Source organism: Amaranthus tricolor, chromosome 10 (assembly GCF_026212465.1).
Source record: "Amaranthus tricolor cultivar Red isolate AtriRed21 chromosome 10, ASM2621246v1, whole genome shotgun sequence".
NCBI classification, from domain to species: Eukaryota; Viridiplantae; Streptophyta; class Magnoliopsida; order Caryophyllales; family Amaranthaceae; genus Amaranthus; species Amaranthus tricolor.
Window position 1 is genome coordinate 11,794,709 of NC_080056.1, and position 21,451 is coordinate 11,816,159.

At 29.0% G+C, this 21,451-nt stretch overlaps 1 protein-coding gene across 1 annotated transcript; it reads right to left on the reverse strand.

The window, feature by feature from the left end:
* Positions 1–959: 959 nt before the first annotated feature.
* Positions 960–12,333, reverse strand: LOC130825062 (probable pectinesterase/pectinesterase inhibitor 61). Its single transcript, XM_057690092.1, has 4 exons — positions 11,486–12,333; positions 8,168–8,610; positions 2,822–2,961; positions 960–1,921 (listed from the first exon to the last, which is right to left on the reverse strand). Exons 1-4 carry the CDS (start codon positions 12,038–12,040, stop codon positions 1,224–1,226), a joined length of 1,836 nt encoding a protein of 611 aa, XP_057546075.1. The 5' UTR covers positions 12,041–12,333; the 3' UTR covers positions 960–1,223.
* Positions 12,334–21,451: the final 9,118 nt, after the last annotated feature.

Here is a 21,451-nt window from a genome sequence, read left to right on the forward strand (position 1 = left end):
AATATTATTAGTAGGTATTTAGAATATTGTAAGTACTTAAGTACTTACTCGGTGGACATCAAGTATAATGTAAGTAGGCATTAAAGATATTATAAGTAGACATTAAGGATATGGTAAGTAGGCTAGTAGGCTAGATTTGTTGGTAGGCATCAAGAATATTATAAGTAGGCATTTTAAGAATTTAGTGGGCGTTAAGTATGTTATAAGTAGGCATTAAGAATAACGTAAGTAAGCGTAAGGATAATATAAGTAGAAATTAAGTATACAGTAAGTGGATATTAAGGGTTAATGAGTTGAACCTGAGAGACGTATTTCAAAGAGACATCTCAAGAGACCAGCTCTTGTATGTCCATCATCTTAACTCTTAATGGGCTGACAATTAAGTGGTATACGACTATTAGGTTAACATTGGGAAAAATGAATAACATGAGCTTTTTTTTAAAAAAAAAAAAACTCAAAATGAGCTTCCAAAGATTTTATATCCGAAAATTAGCGTCTCCGTATCAGAGTTTAAGGTCAGAATTTGTTCGTTAATACTAACAGCGAACAGAAAAAAACTTTATTATGACTTTGTTCGCTATTACTAACAGGAAACAAAAGGAAGAGTAAAATCATAAATTCAAAAGAAAAAATATAAAAAAAAACAATTGTTTGTTCGATGTTCATAACAACGACCACGCAATTTATTTTTAAAAATTATTGTTTACAATTGTTTCAATCATGATAGCTCTATTGTTTCAATCATGATAGCTCTAAATTGTGCTAAATAGTCCAACTAAATTAATATAGAGTTTCACTTTTGTATTTAAAATATCCACTTTTATTAATTTTTTAATATTTAACATGCTAGTTTAGATGTTAAAATTGATACTTTGAATATTAAAACACCAACTTTACGTGTTTAAAGAGTCAATTTAAACTCGTCTTACCATAAGACGTCTGATACATGAGTTGCTCAATTTATATAATTGGTAAAAAGCCTTAAAAATTTGAAGACAAGAATTTATTAGATCCATAGTGGAATAATATGTTGATTACACATGTCCAATTTCATGGTTAAAGTTATTATTGTTTACAATTAGCAAAACAATTATAGACTTTAGGTACAAGGAAATCATAATAATATATTATATGATTTTACCTATTGACCTTATACACTTAGTACACAGTCAAACTCAAGTTTTTACTTTTTTTGACATATTACACATTGTTAACCTTATTAATTACTCTGATAATCCAGATTGGTATGAAACTCCAGTTGCAGTTATCCAATCTTGGCCAATTATAAATTGGGCCACAGTAAATTTCATTGCCTCTCCTTTGGACATATTCACATGCAAACCGGGCCATTTGGCCCGTTGTGATATGCTGGCCCGTGGCCCAATATTGCCATACTCACCATAGTATAATTTATCTACTGGAGATGTTGCATTCCATTCTAACCATCCTCTAGGATCAATGTGATCCCCCAAGTAAGTTTCCATGTATACAACTCTTGAAAATATTTTCCATGGTCTACCCAAAAATGTTGGGTAACTAGATTTTGATGCCTCGAGGTCATTGGTTGCTCGCGCTTGGCAAGCATGGATTGACATGCCGGTATTTTGGTTTGGGTCCTTGCGATTTTGAGCTGTGATAGTTACCTTTTGTTGGATATTTGGTTTACGTGCCCACATAGTGCAGTTTTGGAATACAACAGCTGCATTGCCAAAGATAAAATCAACAGTTCCGTAAATATCACATTCTCGATAAAATTGTCGTTGGGAGTGAACATAAAGTGTGTCTTGGTATCCTTTTATCTCACAACGGTAGATCACAGCGTGGTCTGCACCAACACGAAGTGCTACTGCTTGGTGGTTACTTGGACCCGCCTCATTTACAAAAGTAATATCTCGAACTACAAATCCAGCGCCAGTGGCAGCTACAATACAAAAGTATGACTAATTTTGGTTAGTTATTTTAATTACTAAAATGATTATTAGAATATTTATTGAAAATATTTACATTATGTTTGAATAGAGAGAAATTGAGGGAAAAGAAAGGGATGGATTTGAAAGGATGGAGGATCCATTATTTGGATTACAAAAATAAAGGGGAGGAAAATGATTTGGAGGGAAAACATAAACAAACTTTGTTAAGAATATATGATCTGATCTCATAAAGTGGAAAGATTTGGAAAGAAAACACTTATTTTCCTTCCTTTTCTCTTCTCTTCTTTTCTAAACAAATAGGGTGCACTCCGATCTCCTCTACCCCTCCGGCCCTTACCCTTTCTTTCTTTCCCCTCCCCTTCCTTTATTTCCCTTCTAATTTTCTATCCAAACATAATATTATACGCTTTATTACATTTTCAACTTTAGTGATAAATATAGCCATTAAACAACACAGTAAACAAATCTTCGATCAAATTCAACTTTACGAAAAAGTGCAAAATGCATGTCATAATTCATGAATATGATTACAGATTGGCAAAAAATGCAATAGACTAGTTTTGTTCTAAGTTAGGAAATGGATTTTGGCAACTTAAACAAGAAGGAAAACAGGTGACCTACTTATAAGTCCAAATAAGTTTCACAATTTAAACTAATTGGTCGTAGTAAAAGTTATTCTTCAAGTTTATAAAGTGATATACATTCTTTTCATTCAACATACATGTGGGCGACATGGGCACTTAATTATCCCCCTCACTTGTAAGTGACATAAGAATTTTTAGCTCACTAGATTGGTTACTAGATTGCCCTCAATTTAATTAAGTTTCCTTGAAATCAGAGACATATAACGAATATGAATATAAACAAACAAACGAACATTAAAAGCTTACCGAATGCAGCAGTGTGAAAAGTAGTAATTTGATCATGAGCCACACTTTTTTTACCCGTAATTACAGTTCGACCTTTGCCTTCGCCTAAAAACCACAAATTAGTTTTCTTTCGTCCAACTTTCAGATTATCTTCTTCATATCTGTGATATGTTAAATATGATTAATCACCAAAATAATAGATTTTAAACTTATAATCTTTAAAACGAACATTTGTTTGTCGTATTTTTAAAAAAATCATTCTAACTGCGTTAATTTTTATGATAGTTGATGGGATCAAGGTCATATATGTATTTTACATAGATTATTTCAAAACTATTTTAAGCTATTAGCTTGACCACTTATTTAATTATATTCAACCAAACTAGCAACGCTTTATCCCCAGAATAGTTATCTTTATATATTATAGGTGACTTTATTTGACCAAACATTTTTTAAGTTAAGTTCATCACGAGTTAAGACTTAATTAAATTGATTAATTGAGTTTGTTTATACGACATAAAAGTAGAGAAGAATGCAATGCTGATTTGGTTATATGAAAATCATACACATCCAAATGCAATCATTAGAAGGTGAGACTCGGAAGGGCAAAGTATGCGCACAATAGGCCGAGAACAAGTGTAGCAAAGATTAGAGGATCATGTAGAAACAAAAGGGCATGTGGAAGAAGCAATTAAAAAGCGACCTTAATCAGTGCTCGAATGAGAATCAGAGCACCTCAAATGAGTGCAGCCCACGAGTTTTCACTCTCGCCTCATTAGCGATTTGTTGCCTACCTAAAATTGCGCTGTAAATACACAACCCTTAGCTCATTTGTTTAGTAAGCCAAAATATTATTAAGACTGCGTTTGAAGGGAAGGAAATATAGGAAAAGGAATGAGAGGAATTGCAGGGATGAGAGATCCTTTGTTTAGATAATAAAATGGAAGGAAAGGGATTTGCAAGGATGAAGAATCCCTTGATTAGACAACAAAATAGAAGAAAAGGAATTTGAAGGTATTTAATCGTTATTTTTTGTTAAGGTATCAATCTTTTTAAAATTGAAAAGATTTGAAGGGAAAACTCATACTTTCCTTTCTTTCCCTCTTAAATAAACAAGAGTTTATTTCCGTTTTTATTTCTCTTTCCTTCCATTTTCATCCCCTTCCTTTCCTTTATTTTCTCTTCTAAATTACTATCTAAACATAATGTAAAATTATCCTCCTCCCTCAGGGGCGAAGCCCGGATTTGAAATTAGGGGGGCCAAATAGTCAATACACTAGCAAAGTATTTACTATATATTAAAACCGGTTAAATTATGATTTTTTTTAAATAATAAAGACTGAAAATAAGAGGTGTTCAAAATTATGTAAAAATCAATATGAACATAAAACCCGATTTTGAACCGATCGAAAACACCTATTCGAAATCAACCTCATAACCCGTGTTATGAATGGTGTGACTTGAGTGCACATTTGATGTGTGCATTCATGTGTGACTCTTGGGTTTGGAATCCAATAAGTATGTTAATGTAGGTGTATTAAGTTGAGTCTTGATGATTGTGGTTTATGATGGATATTAAGAGTATGGATTAATGAGGTAATGAAGTATGAGTTATTCATGGGAGTTATAGGACTTAATGAAGAAGTGTAAATGTTTAATTCAAGATGCTCTACGATGCAAAGTCGAGCAAAACTGTCAGAAGCTCACTGAAGTGTCGTTCGACCAGCTCGCTCGATCAAGCGAGCTTCAGAATGGGTCGAGCGAGCAGACAGAATGTAACCAGAAACTTCCTGTAGCCCATTCGATCGAGCGAGCCTCTACTTTGGTGGAGCGATGTCTCTGATGCTCCTAGGATGCTGTTTTTGACTCTTCAAGTTCTTGGGGATGTTTCATTATCATTTATTCATAGTTTTAATGTAATTAATGTTACTTAGTGAGATCTCTCCTATAAATAAAGAGCTATCATTCACACATTTTGAAATCATCCACAAAATACACCCTAAGCCAAACACTAGCCTATATCTCTTCTCTATTGTAATTCTCCATATTTGAGAGTTCTTTGAACTCCTTTGATAATATAAGAGATACTACACACCGGAGGACGTAGCCTAGGTCGGGTGAACCTCGTTAAATTTTTGTGTCGTTTTATTGCATTATTTTCTCCTACAAACATCGATATCATTGATAGCTTAATTTGTTTGTCACAAAACCTTATACATTCGATCTTGGCAATATTGGAGTTTGAAACACATTGTTCGAACTCTAATATAGCATCCTTCGTTTTCAACCCGAATGAACACCTTTATAGAAAATCAACTTGAATCATCACAAAAATTAAATTCAACAAATGGAGTTGAAACTTCTCAATAGTTATCCCTTTTGAAAAAAAATAAGTGTTTTTTACTATATTATCCGCGTACTAATTAAGTCTCCAAAAAATACTACTTATTAAAATTATGATAACAAAAATATAAACACACACGAAAAAAGGATGAATGCATTATCAAAGACAAAAAGTAGTGGCATTATAACATAAATTTATTAGTTTATTAAGAAATAGTTTTTCTATAATTATCCCTTTTGAAAAAAAATCAAATGTTTTTGAATCTATTATTCGCCTACTAAGTCTCCGAAAAAAAATACTACTTATTAAAATTATGATAACAAAAATATAAACACACATCCTAAAAGAGGATAAATGTAAAATTATAAAATATAAAAAGTAATGATATTATAATATAAATTTAGTAGTCTATTAAAAAATATTTACTTACATTAGAATTTGTTCCCTTAATCTTATGTTATATTTTTGCACTGTTTATACTATATATCATATATCAGTAAGGAGAGCCAAAATCAAAAATCCAAAGAATCACATTTTTGATGAGGGGGGCCGGGCCTTCCCTGGCCCCATGTGGCTTCGCCCATGTCCTCTCTTATTCATTCCCCTAAGTAACTTATTAGTCTTTCTTTTCAAATCAAATTTCCTTTGTAATTTCTACTAAGACTGTAATTTTGTTCCTTTAATTAGGCACCTATTGAAATACAACTTGGCTAAAATAGTGGATATAGTCGAAATTTAATAATGTCAAGGAACCAACTCAACCAAAAGCTTAAGCTTATGGTTGAAGCTCCAGGATATGTTATATACTCTAACACGCCCCCTCACACAAGAGCCCTTTGGGCTAGAAGTGTGGATGCAACACATATTCTCCTCATACATGGTGCTCAATATTCCACTTTGAATGAGGGGTGGTTGAGATTCGAACCCGTGACCTTTTGTCACATTGGCTTCTGATACCATGTCAAGGAACCAACTCAACCAAAAGCTTAAGCTTATGGTTGAAGCCCCAGGATATGTTATATACTCTAACAAATAAAACACCTTAAACCTTGTGTTATTGTTGCTTGTGGTATAAAAGGTAGAGAAGAATGCAATGGTGATTTGGCATATTTATTTAGCTCATTGCCTACATCTTCAAACAATCTTCTTGCAATAGTATTGATTAAACACATCATCATCATCCTATTCAGTGTATCCCACTCATAGAAAAACTATAGACAGGGTCTGGAGAGAAAAGGACGGCGGGAACTCATACCTATAAAGAAAAGTGCGGCCAAAAGAGTCCTTCGGCTCGAGAAAAATAAAGAGACGTGATTACATGGGAAAGATAAATTAAATGTCTATAAATAAAATAAATAAGTAGAACCAACTAAAAAAAACTAAAAACTAACAATGAAAGAAACGAAAAAAGTAAGAGGAAAAGAACACTAAAAGGTAATTTAAGAGAATATCAGAAATCTAAAACATGGATATGACACCTTTAACTATCCCTATTTCTAGTTAGGTGCTCAAAGAAGTTTAACTCATAAAAGTCAAACTTACACTAATTTACATATAGTGGTTATAATCATTTTAATCACTCACAGCGTCAATTTCCAATAATTTTCATGGGAATTGACAACCATAAGTCACATATATTATGGAATAACGAAGTACCCTTTTTATTTTTATAGTAAATTAAGTCTATATCATAATGGTTAGGAAGAATAGACCGTCGTTTTTTGTTTCAATAAGTAATAAAGGGATAACAAACATTAGAAAAGCATATCTACCGACAACAGATTGAAATTTGATAGCAACCAACACATTCACATGATCAATATCAAGTTCACACGTAGGAATAGTCATTTTACAATTTTTATACTCTCATCTAATAAAAAGTAAGAAAAATTATCGGGAGTAATATAATTTTTTTACATATTTTCCTACAATAATACTAACTTTTGATTAATTATTAATAATACCAATTTAGGATATATTTCCGAGAATATTCCTAACATACTAAAAATCAAACTATAGGAGATTATATGACAAAAAGATAGGTAAATTAGTTTATAAACTAAAGTTGGTATTATTCTAGAAAAATATCATTTATGATTAATTAAAAGTTAATAATATTTTAGGGAAATTGATGAAATGTTGTATTATTTACGGTAATTTTTCCTAAAAAATATTTCATTTTTCTCTTCTATCATATTCACGATAAATATCCTATTTCTTAATTGGTTTCTTTATTCTTTATTTATATTCTTATCTATCTAACTATTTATATAATTATTATTAATATTTTTTTACTTACTTATTTTCTTAAAATCAATATCAAACAAAATACAACATTAGTAGTCGGTAGTTGGTCCTCATTACGTAATTCACCAACAAAAGAGCAATCCAAACAAATTGCCGATACTACACGTACTTGTATAGTGGTACCTTAAGACCTAGCTTGTTTTGTATGTGGATTAATAATATATATTAATTTAATTTCTAATTATTTTATTTTTTTACGTGATATTAGGGCCTAAAGCTAAATAACTAAGCTGGATAAAATAAAACATAATTATGGTATGGGACAATTTTATTATGAGACGCACCTTATATATAGTGTAAATAGAGCTAATATATATTATGAGTATACAAATACATGCTTTTAGACTGACCCACAAATAAACGATGTATCACAAAAATAGCTGGATAAATAATATTATTCATGTGAGATACTGTCTTTGGGTGAGATGACCTCAAACAATGAACTCATATTCTCATAGTATGTATTAGATGGAGTTATTTAATACATATATGAGACGCGTCTCTCTTAGTGAGACCGTCTCTTACAACAATTTCCGTCATAAGATTGTAAGTGATCACTTTTAGGTTATGAGTCTTCTTTTTAAAACTAATGAAAGTACGTCAAAATTATAAATAATCATTTTAAAATAGTATATATAAATTGCCACTATGATAAAAATAGTCACGTTTGAGAATTTTTGCAACAAGATTTAAAATAGTAGGAAAAGAAGACTTACGTGCCAGCCTTGACGAGAATAATAATGCGACGACCACTATTTGATGGAGCTTTTTTAATAGCTTCAGTAAGAGTCTTAACAGTACCCGACCCATCTTGTGCAACAATAATATCCGCTTGTATACTTCGGGTCGGACTTCCCAATAGCTCTCTTTCGGATCTTGACATCCATTTAGGAAACCCAGAATTATCCGGGTCGATCTCTTGTTCGAATCCTAATAACCTCCTATTTTGAATTGGCGTACCTGCTAAGTCATCAATTTTATGACTAGCCGAATATATAGCTAGGCAGTTACTAACAAGCTCGGACAAATCTTGTAATCTTTGGACCATTTTATATTTGATGGTCCCACCCACGTTGTTCAATCCCTCGGTACACGTGTCTTGGTTTGTCATGGCCCCACTTAGCCATGTCATCACATCTTGCTTTGACTTAGACCCTCTCTAGTAAATTATTATTCCAAAATTTCAAAGTTAGAATTTCATTTTGTGGCCCTTCATGCACTAATAAAGCAAAAACATATACGGGCCTACTATTTCTTTTGTGGTTGAAATAGAAAATAATTATCAATTTTTTTTGGCTTTGTTTTAAAGCAAAATCTTAGCCTAATAAGTGTACTTTTTTTATCAATTAGAGTATGAAAATTACAATATGAGATTTTATTAAGGAAAATTACCTAAAATAATTTAATTTTTTCATGATTTTCTTATAATAATTCCACCTATTGATTAACCATGAATAATCCCGACTTTATGGGATATTTGCCTAGAGTAAACTCGAGTAATCGGATAACCTACTATAGCAAATTTTAATTTTTTTTAAAAAAGATAAATTCAAATAAAATGTAGAAATAAAGTTAAAAAAAATGTTAAATTATTTCTAGAATTTTTATGTAAAAATTATTTCTAGAATTTTTTATGTAAAATTTTTTCAATTTTTCTCTAACTTTATGCTGATTTTTAATTTACTTTTTGGAGAATTTCCTATTATAGTAGGTTATTCGGTTACTCGAGTTTATTCTAAGAAAATACCTCATAAAGTTGAGATTATTCATAATTAATCAATACATGGGATTATTATGAGAAAATCATGATAAAGTTGGATTATTTTAGGTAATTTTTCATTTTAATTAGATCATTTTTCTTTCTATGAAAAGAAGAAGAAAACATTATCATCATACTCAGTGTATTCCGCTCATTAAAAACTATAGTCAGAGTCTGAAAAGAAAAAAAAACGACAACACATATCCATAGAAAAGAGTACGGTCAAAGATTGTAGTTTTTCTTTCTATGAAAATAAGAAGGAATATTATTCCTTAAAGAGAGTGTAAAGAAGTAAGTCGAAATAGATTTAGGTTTGTGGCCTCCCACTATCCCTTTATTATTCTCTCTCCCCAAAAAGCCATACGGTGATAGCAAATTATTTATTTATTTTTATATTTAATTTTTTATATTACAGTTATAATTAAATAATTTAGAAAAGGAACAGAAACCACAAATATTCCCTACATATTTCTTGATTTTGTCAATAAATTTAATGTTGCACAAGACTTTTACTATCTAATAATTCAATCAACAAGTAGCTAGTATATGTATTTTTTAATTATAATTCTAAGAATTTCACGGTTAAATCAATACGAGGAATCCATCATAATAGGAATTATAAGGAGATTACAAAAACTTTACTCATACTAATTGATAGTAATGAAAACTATCTATAGTATAAATTTTCAAGAAATGTAATAAATCATTCTCATGATAACTAAAGCTTTAAGTATAAAAATGTTATTTTTTTCCTTCACAATTTTCATTATTATTTGATACTATATTTTCAAATTGTAGTGCATTTGAATATATAAATTTTGTAAAAAAAATAAATTGATTGAATAAGAACTATAATCATTATACTTTCAAATATTTTCCTATCAAAATTACACTAAATTTTAGTAACCATCAAGTACTATTTAATATCGACTATGTTAATGTAATAATGTTAATCCATTTTTGTTATTCACCTTTTTTTTAGGTGAAAATCTTCTTTTTTATCAGAAATGTATGCAATAGATAGGACATTCCCTCAAATTCAAAGTTAAAGTTTCATTTGCTTTGTGAATATTATTTACATTTCACTCCTACTTCCTTATTTTTCATATATTCTTTTCAAATAGTATTTAAGAATTTTATTGTGAAACTTTAACTATTATTTTTTATCAATCTACATAAAAAAACATATTCGTTTGGAATCTTGACAGCTTTGTCTCAATATAAACTTTTTAAATATCAAATTTTTTTAGAAAAAATTCATAATTAAATTATTTAACTTTTATGCTTGTATTGGAATCCGCAAGAAAAAGTAATTGGAGGAAGAAATAAAAAAAGAGGGAGTAATTTGTATTTAATTTTAATCTATAAGTTCAAATATAGTCAAATGGGATCATATTTTTTTGCCCAATGTAAAAAATTATCAATATCAACTTTTTATAATTAATCAGAAATATTATGAATTGTATTAATACATTATTAAAGCGTGCGAAACGCAAATAAGAAATTAACTCTGCATTACAGAAAACATTTTTTAAAATTAATTTGTAAAGCATGAGTCCATGACATATCATCGACTATTCAAAATTGATTAGAAGTGAACTCAATTTAACCAATTTGAAGTGAATTATAGTACACTTCTATATCTCACACAACGAATATTCTTATGTTTTTTGGAGAATATATATATAGTATCTATAAGCTACTACTTTGCAATAATTGCCACAAGTATTTACGTACGTATTTTAATTATAGTATATTATCCAAAGAAGACGTATATACTATATAGTATAATTAGTAGATACATTATTATTCGACAATGCAAGAAAACTCCACGTACTCTAGATGATCAATGTTGTTCAATCATTACACGTATTATCTTTAATTTGCAATGTATACACCACGTATTATATTATGTATACACCAAGAACTATAAAATTAATTATCTTTAATTTGCAATGTGACCCAAACAGTATTATTGCTTGTACTGTTACTACATAGGAGTTAAAAGTTAAAAACTTTCAATATAGTGTTCTTAATAAACATAAATAGTATATAATTTTTCTTTAAGTCAGTATATCCGTAATTATAATAATTATTGTTTAAAATACTATTATTAATATTGTATAAATCGATGTATTAATTATTTTTATTTTTTAGAAATCATCCAATGTAAATAATAGTTAGCACATTTAAATTATATTGGAGTATTAATTATATGATATTTATTTAATGCTATTATGACAGTGGAAAGTATATATTAACCATATAGACTGACCTGGAACATGTTACCACCAGTGCTAGTACCCGCCTCTTCCACCGACAACGTCATTTCAGCAATGGAGGATAACGATCGTACTAGCAAGTCAACAGAATCATCCAACAACTCCAAACAATCATCGTACGCCGACCTCGTTAGCTTATCCATTTTCAAGTTCCTTATTTCTGTAGAAGCTGACAACGCCACCCCGAACTTAAGCAGCGTCATGTTCACCGAAATGTGGGCCACCTTAAGGATGTCCCTTGCTTCCATCACTCCAGGGAAGTTTTTCAGCGAGGATAGGCAGAGTTCTGGGTACCGGGTGAGTCGACAGGATTCCCGGATTACCCTTGTCGTGCCGTGGCTCGGAAAGGGCTCATTACGGGGCTGTCTCATGGATTTTGCTGCTGCTACGATTCCGCAAGCAGCAGCAACAATGAGGAGAGCCCCGGTGAGAAAGAGGATAAGGCGGCAAGCTCGAGTTCGGGTTGGGGGATTTGAGGTATTAAGTGGGTTTGGGTCGGTGATCCGGGTTGAGGCTGTTTGGTTTAGGCGGCCATAGGATGTGTTCATTTTGCTGTTTTTGGGGTTCCGATTTGGGTTCGGGCCTGGGTTCGGGTTTGAGAAGAGAGTGTGATGTTAAGGAGCGGAAGAAGGGGGGATTAATAGGAATATGAGGAGGTGGGTGTGAAGTCTTGTCTAAGGGGGGATTGATACAACTAACTAGCTGTTTTCTACTCTACTAAAGAATGGAAATAGCGGTGGATAATGTTGAAACTAGTAGAATTTTCTAATAATATGGTATTCCTTTAAAAGCCAATACAAAAAATAAGTACTTTTTTTGCTGGGCACATAATTAGATAGAAAATTTGTCAACTAAATGCTTTATTTATTTGTATTTATGTGCCTTGAAGCACTATTATATATAAGCTAAATTTTGTCTAATGATATGATTAGTATAGTAATAACTTTCTTTAATGGATTTATGATCAATTTAATCATTTCTCATCATGTTTAAAGTACAACTGATCGACTACAAGTATAAGTAAATATGTAGTGTAATAAATGCATTACAAGAAAATTATTTTAAAGGGCTGGCGAAAATAGAAAATTGTGAAATATACTTTATTTTTCGGTATTTAAATTTTAGTGGCTTTTTGATGGGGTATGTATTCAGTTTACGGTGGTATATACATATTATCAATACTTTAATGGTTTCATTAGATCTTCATATAATATCAACTTATATAAACTTTATAGTCATTACATGGACTTCTCACCCTCAATCTAACGTAACACACAAAGTACACTTATTAATTCGAGTTAGTCGTGCGAGACCATCTCAGTATGAGTATGAGATGGATAGCTCAATCAATCCTAAATTAATTTTTTTTAATATGCATTCAATAGTTGATCTATTTAAGGTTACAATAGATATTTATAAAGTTAATTTTTTAATTGGTCATTTTAACATCTGAATTGATTATTTTTATATCAAAATTAAAATTTTTTATAACAAAACAATCATAAACTCTTGATCATTTCCATAAAACATTTATGTTATTGATCATTTTAAGGTCTGAATTGATCATTTCTAGATCAAAATTGAAATTTTATAACAAAGCAACCCTTGAACTCTTGATCATTTCCAAGAGTATTCAACGAAACATTTGGTAAAAAATAACTCGAGATCTACACTTTCTCCGCCTTCACATCAAGGGTATGCATACAATACACCTACAGCTTTATCTTCAAGTCCATTATGAACAAAAATTATTGAAGAAAAAGCAATATCACTAATATTATTGATCGATGATTAAAGAGTACAAGTACTCTTATGTTTCATTAGAACCATCATGTTACATAGAATAAGAGTACTTGTATTGTGCAATATATTAACACTATTATTGATAGTGTTATTGAACATGTATTTATTGTTTGAAATTCATTCATAGAATAATAGAATAATACTTCACCATTTTATTAACTTAAATTGTTCTGAAATTCTGAAAACAGAATTATATTTAGGTAGAAATTGATCAGTTTAATGTCAAAATTAATCACTTATAGGTCAAAATTGAAAATTTTTATTTTAATTAATCACTTAATTGATCTGTTTAAAGAGTACAAGGTTTACCCTAGGTTGAAATCGATACCTTTTAGGTCAAAATTGATAAATGTCCAAAATAATGAAAAAAAAAGAGTAAAAGCATGTGAGGCTGCTACACATGCGAATTGAGTTGATCCAAATTTATGGTCTCATAATAAGACCATCTCTGCCAAATTTTTATGTATTAATTAAGATTTCTCTTAATCGAAAGGGTAAGTTATCAAGGTTACTATTCTATATATAATAATGATCAGATACAGTAATTATTTAGTACATCTAATAATAATAATAATAATAATAATAATAATAATAATAATAATAATAATGATAATAGTAATTATTTTCAGTTAGCATCGAAATAACAAGAGCTTGTTATTAAAGGAGGGGGTTTGATGGTAGTAGTGATGGTGTTGGGGTGGGAAATAGTGGTGATTAGGGAGGATTAGTGAGAGTTTGGGAAAAAAGGGTTTAATAAGGGGTAATTAGATAATTAGGTTAGATTAATGAATTTAATTAAAAGTTAAATGTTATTTACCTTGGTCAACGATCATTTAGCAGGTCATCCAATGAAGTGACTATATCAATGTCGTGTTTGGTAATTTGAAGGCTATTGTTTGTAATAAAAAAACTTCGAGACTGTTTATTTTAAAATGACTAAAGTTCAAGACTGTAGTTGGTGATTAATACAAAAAATTAAAAGAAAGTTAGTGGAAACAATATGGGACCACAGCAAATAAATTTTTTTTATTAAAATCACTAATAAAAAATTATCATTTCGCGATATAAGATTCAGTGACATTATAAAAATGTCGTTGATTTTTGTTTTTGGTGTAATAATTATTGTTCTTATTTTAAGTTTCCCTATAAAGTGATTTAATGACACTTTATTTGACCTTTAGTGACATATGTAATTGTTACTATAGTCTATAATAATATTTATGATAAATGACATTAGATCCTATGCTGCGAAAAACTTCAGTATGCTTTTTTTATTATGATGCTAAAGGGTCTAATAAATGTCACTAAATTCATTACATGTCAATAGAAACATAAAATATTATTTAAATTAAATATACAAATCTCACTAAAGTATGTTATGTTGTAACGAGTTATTGAGAAACATGTGGGGGCCATAAAAGATATAAAAAAATTAAAACGAAGTTAATAGAAGATATGTGGAGACTATAAGCATTATTAAAATATTAAAATGATAATGAACAAGATTATTTTTATCTAAAATTTTTGATATAAATAGATAGGTTCTTTTTCGCAACAACAAATGGAACACCCCAAAATGATTATGGAAACGTATTTAAGGAACGAAAGATGTATATATAAAAATATAATAAGTATTATGAAACAAATAAAAAAGAAAAGTGTAATAACTATTATAAAACTGAGGAAGTATTAATTGTAAAAACTTAGATAATGTAATTTATACCAAATGACAAAAAATTTATAATAATTTATTGAATGTGATCAAATTTTTTCAATAAAGGATAAAAAAAAAAATTTCATTCTAAAGGTTTGAGCTTTAGGAAGTTGTCTTCAAAGTCTGGTTTAAATATACGATCTTTACATGACTTATTTTTCTAAAGGTTCAACCTTTTATTTATCCATTAAAGATCTAATTTTTGCATGATCTTTTCTTTTAAAGGTCTAAATGACGTCTAAGCTGTTGCGGAGCCACGTTGATAGTTTTTAGTTGGTGTTACAGTAGGAATTTTCGACCGGGGAAGAAAAAGGGTGGGAGCAACGCAAAAGGCAGGAAAAGCGGTGACGTAGAGAAAGATATAACATGTTCAATGACAAAGTATTAAGAAGGTTTAGAAGAAAAAGTCTTGCAAAAATCAAACCTTTAAGAAGAATCTTATCAAAGTCTATCTTTATAGCGTCAGAAGGATGAGTAGGATTTTTTTTAATTTTATTTTGTTACTATATGTATTTAAAAGATACTATGTTATAAAGTAAAAATATTTAAAAAATCTATGTCGTGGTCACTTTTCTGTGTGACATAGTTATTTTTACAATTATCTATTTTTGGCTCAATTGTGACCATAGATTTTTTATTTTAGTGAAATTAAGGGTGTAGATACCTTTATACCCTTCTTATTGGATCCCTCCTATATATATATATATATATATATATATATATATATATATATATAAACTTTAATTAGTAATTAATACTATAAATTTTATCTAAATACTTTACTAATTATTAAGTTATAAATGCACAATTAATATCAAATAAAAAACAGATAACATAAAGCTCATTTTTAACTTTAATTAGTAATTAATACTTTTAATTTTTTTCGTTGCTTTTACTTTTTAATCCTCAAAATTTATTCATGTTATTTTCAATTTGTTATTTTGTTTTTGTAATGCATACTTTTGTTTATATTAATTAATTTGATCCATTGTATGTATGTTGGATTTGAGCAAATTAAATTTGTGGGTGTTAAATTTTTTTTTTTTTGTCATTTTTATATGATAAATAGAGTTCTTTTATTGATTTTTATGTAGTTCTTTTGAGTTGTAAAGGATCATTAATATTTTATTAGTTAGTAATGAATTTTTTAAAGATCGTACGTAAGATATTAATACTCCTTTCCTTTATTATTGATAATCAACTTAAGATGTATTGGCATTTAACAAGTTTTTGATGGTATAAATTTTGTATTTGTAAGTCTATATCTAATATATAATTAGGGCTCTTAGTATATGTTTCGCAGCGGACCTTAAAAATCTCAGGGTCAGCCCTGATTGCTTTATTTCAAAGAAAATGGAGAAAATATTATTTTTAATCTTATGTGGTATATATATCCAGCTGTTTAGTTATGATTAAGACTCGGATTTTGTTAGCTATACGGATACGGATTCCAATTTTATCATGTAACAAAAGTATTGTATGTTATCCATTTATCCAAAAGATTTATTTGTTAATTTAATTATATATAGCAATAAATAAATTACAACTACTATATAAAAGTAGTAAAAACGCATTAAAAGGTAAGAAGAAAGAGAGACGTAAATCATTAATAATAGAATAAAAGCTTAGGCATATTTGTCGGCAAAGTCGAAAGTGAAGCAAACATTATTACAGATGGCTTTTACAGATGGCTAGTATTTTTTTTTTGGTTATGATCATAAATTGCATAAACTAAATTCTACAAAAAATTGAGTCGGAAATTCAATAATTTTAAGATTAGCTAATATCAGTAGAAAGTTTTGATACAACTAAGTGATGCTTTTTCTAAAAAACAATTCCCAAATTATATTGTATTGAATATTTTGCTTACCAAAAAAATAGATTACACACTATTATAAATAAATTTGTCCCTATTATACCATCAGACATTATACTAAAAAGTTTGAAAAATTGCAAGTGTTACAATTTAAGAGGGAGGTTGCCGAAAGGAATTCATTTATTGACTAAAGATGAATGACATGACATTTGATCTTGACCATTATCTATATCATTAAAGTATCTTTGAATAATATTTATTTTTTATTAAACTTAGTAAATTTGAGAATGTAATATACAGTGTATAATATATTGATATCATATCATATATTATACTAAAAAGCTTGACTAAAGAGAATTTGTCAAATGAAACTTATTATTTGACTAAAGAAAATTGACATGGCATTTTGATCTTGATCAATATCTCCACCATTAAGTATCTATAACTAGCATTTATTTATAGTTAAATTAAGTAAATTAGAGACTATAATATATAGTATAATATATTATTATCAATTTTCAAAATACAGAGTTAATTTATATATATAACTGTTAAATTGAATGTTTCTAAATTTTAATGAAACTTTTTTATTGACTAAAGAAAAATGACATGGCATTTTGATCTTCATCAATATCTCTACCATTAAGTATCTATGGTGTAATATATTCTTGTCAATTTTAAAAATACAGAGTTAATTTATGTATATAACTGATAAATCGAATGTTTCTAATGCATAATATCTCCGGCTTTATTTTTTTAATATCATATATTTATATATGTCGATGCTAAGAAAAACGTGCATTGCGACGAGTTTCCACACAAGTTTTTGATTACAACCCGTGAATCCCGTATATAGCAAAGGTCAGGGTGTAGTACTAGCAGGTCTGTCTTGGACATTTTTGGAGCCCCTATGGAAAATGAAACAATGACTTCTTAAAATATGAATATTATACCTTTGTTTATGTAACAATTGATAAAGTACCAATTTTATCAATTAGAGAAACACAAAACGCTCAGCTAACCTATTAACTTATAAAAAACAATAAATGAAAATTATCATTACTTAGTTAAATTAAAAGCAATGATTATCGATGAAAAAAATACCAAATTATATCCAACAACTAATAATTCAAAAATATAATTGAACATTAACAAGGTCACGAATGACCATTAATATGAAAAATTATTGCCATTTATTATATTGTCACTTTTCATCTTATGTAAAAATATAACACAATAAAAAAAACAGAAAAAAGGCTACAGCATTTGGATGCTAATATATCAAAAAAATTTAAACCCCTTAAAATAAGGGAAGTCTAAGTCGTGGTGCTGCTCTTATAAAAAGCTGACCCAATAGCCATTGTTTTTCATATAGCCAAAATAGAAGAACCAACTTTTGAAAAGTGTTGGAAAAGTTTTATCCGATATCTTTATTCTTCATAGCTACAAGAATCTCAACAAATACCTTTTGCTTATTGTATTCATCCACATCATCTTTTTGATGGCAAGGATGCGAGTCAATTGCATTTTTTAACAATTCAAAAGAGTCATGTCACGTATATCATGTTTGGTAACGATGATTTTATTTAGAAATTTAGAGTTTGTTCAAATTTATTGTTTGGCAAATTAAAAATTTACATAGTTGAATTTGAATCAAATCATACCATTATTTTTAAAGTAGTTAAAGTTGAGATTGACTACCCAAATTTTATTATTCTCAAATTCTTCATTTATGATTTCATTATTGAAATCCATAATTTTAAATGAAATACTTGTTTCCAAACATTACATAAATATAATAAGATCATTAAATATCAATTTTTGCTCATGAAAATAGGTTATAAGCTACAATTTATGAAGAATAGTTAATGGAATTGAGGGATTAAAAACTAATTTTGCTCCTAAAAATGGGATTTTCAGGTTTTTGACCTATAATTAGTTCAAATTCAAAATTTCAAATCATAAAATCTAGCATATAATTAAATCTTAATTTATCTTACCTAAATTAAAATGTTTGAACATTATTGATTTTCATCATCAAATAAAATTAACCAAATAAAATCATTACGTCAAATATCTCCTCTTGATATAATATAAGACAATGACTATATGGTATTATTTGAAGGAATGATGGCAAGAAATACATTTTAAATTATGTAATATCTCGTAATCTCGTTTGATTGTGGGAAACACATTTTCATATCGAAGTTTCATCAAAGTTTAAGCTTAGATATAAAATGATTAATTAAATGAGATATTATTTGAAAGAATAATGGTTTGAAATGATGAATATATACCTAAAATTATTGTATTAATCACGGCCTTGCTACTTATATCGTGCTAACAAGAATTAATATGTGTAGATAATTTCATTTATGAATCATGAATATGTAAATGATGAACAAAAGTAAAAGTACTTATACACATGTACATCATTCTTTCATTTTTTAAAGGTTATATATAAGATTTACATGTAACGCTAGGGTTTTAATATGAATTTTAATTCAACACATATATTCAATTCACTATAACTTTTAGGTAAATCGTATCATATCATACACATTAATAAAAATATTTTAAATTGATAAATGTCTTTCTTAGAAAACTTTAACAAATAGAATTATTTTAGTGGATGATAGTTGGTTACATGATAATATTTACCTAATTTAAAATCTGATTTTTTTAAAATAGGACCTAAATTAAGTAAAGTATTTATATAATTTATTATAGCAATTCTATATACCAAACCTAGATTTTGATATGTTTAATTGAATTAAAATGATGCATTTGATGTATAATTTATAAAAATAAGTATTTTATTTTTGCTTTAAAAATGACATGTATTCGATAAATTAAATCACGATAATTTATATTTGCATTATTATAATTGAAGTTATATTTTTATATATTTCATACTAATAATGTTGGGATTTTTGTGACTCGAACAAAGTCCAAGATCATGAAGAAGATAAATTAAGTGTGGGTCAAAAAGGCTAGATATGCAGGGTGCGGAGATCTACGCGGGGCGCGGATGCGGGGGGTGCGGAGTTTTACTTGGGGCGCGAGAATGTTCTATTGTGGGCAGATTATTGGGCGCGTGCCGCAGAGATCTACACGGGTCGCACCTGTGTGGGGCGCGGTTTGGTACGCAGGGTGTGGACTTCATGCGGGCAATGTGTGAAGCGGTTTTTTCCACGTTTTTTTTACGGTTACTTAGTTTTTGGGTCGGTTTCTTTATAATTGTTAACCTAATTTCTTTTTATGAAGTAACATACTATATAAACCCCTCTTGTAATTAGAATTAGGTGATGATGCAATGGAAAACACAAAGTGAGGAAAAATAAGAGAGAAAAAGCTTGGAGAGCCATTGCTGTAGCTTCTCATGTTCATCTTGTAATTTCCAGTTTATAGTGAAAAGTTTATTCTCGGTGCCGGTGGATGTAGCTATCACATTGATAGTGAACCACGTTATATTTCTTAGAGTGATTTTCTTGATTGTTTGTTTGAATCTTTATTGCTTTTTGTTATTATTTTCGATCTTTATTTCCGCTATCGCACAAAAAATAAATTTATGCATTTTACGAGTTTTTATACTAGTATATATTTAATAATTACACATGATGAATAGGAAACTTCCTTCATTAAGACCCTAAACTATAAATCAACTTTTAAAAGGGGAAAATTCTATTGTAGCTTTAAATATATATATATATATATATATATATATATATATATATATATATATATATATATATATATATATATATATATATATATATATATATATATATATATATATATATATATATATATATTGTAAACATGTGGTTTTTGTGGTGTATAGATCACAACTGCATGACAAAGGAAACTACAAGAAGATAAGGGCAAACAGCAGTTAGTAAGCTATGCAAACTAGCAAAAAAGGTACCTTGGTAATTTGGTATTTTGCTTTCTTCGAAACATACAAGAGCCAAAATCTTAGTGCTTATTCTGTGGACCAATTGTCATCAATGCCCAATTGTAGCGCACACTATCCTTTTTACTTTTTAAAATTCTTTTTATAATTATCAAGACAACTAATCTTTGTGCCCTTACCTAACAAGAGGTGCCCACAATTTTGGGATATTAAAAACTAATTAGTGTACTATGAGACTATCTCTTATAAAGAAGGTTTAAAAGCTCAACCCAATAATTAATTGTAAACTAAAAAAAAAAAATAATTTAAAAGCGCTTTAAGAAAACCATTTCTCCTTCCCGTACAATGAATTATTATTCTTAACCTCGAAAATAAGCAATTCAATTCCTCTCCCATAATCTCAATAAAATTGTATTCTTAAGATGTAGTCAATTCTTGAATGAGTACCTTTATTAATAATACAACAAGCTATCATCACACCTTTTCTCTAGTACCTCATCCCAATCCTTGAATTAGAGAGAATGCATCGAACTCTCTCTAGCAATGTCTGATTAAATCGTTGATCTGCAACATCGTTTTTCTATGATGTCTTCATGAATGTATAATCCGACCTATTCATTCATTAGCATAGAACTCATTAAACTCGTCTTTGCAAAACTCCAGCAAATGGTCTGTACGTAGCTTCTTTATCTTCTTCTCCCGTCGATTCT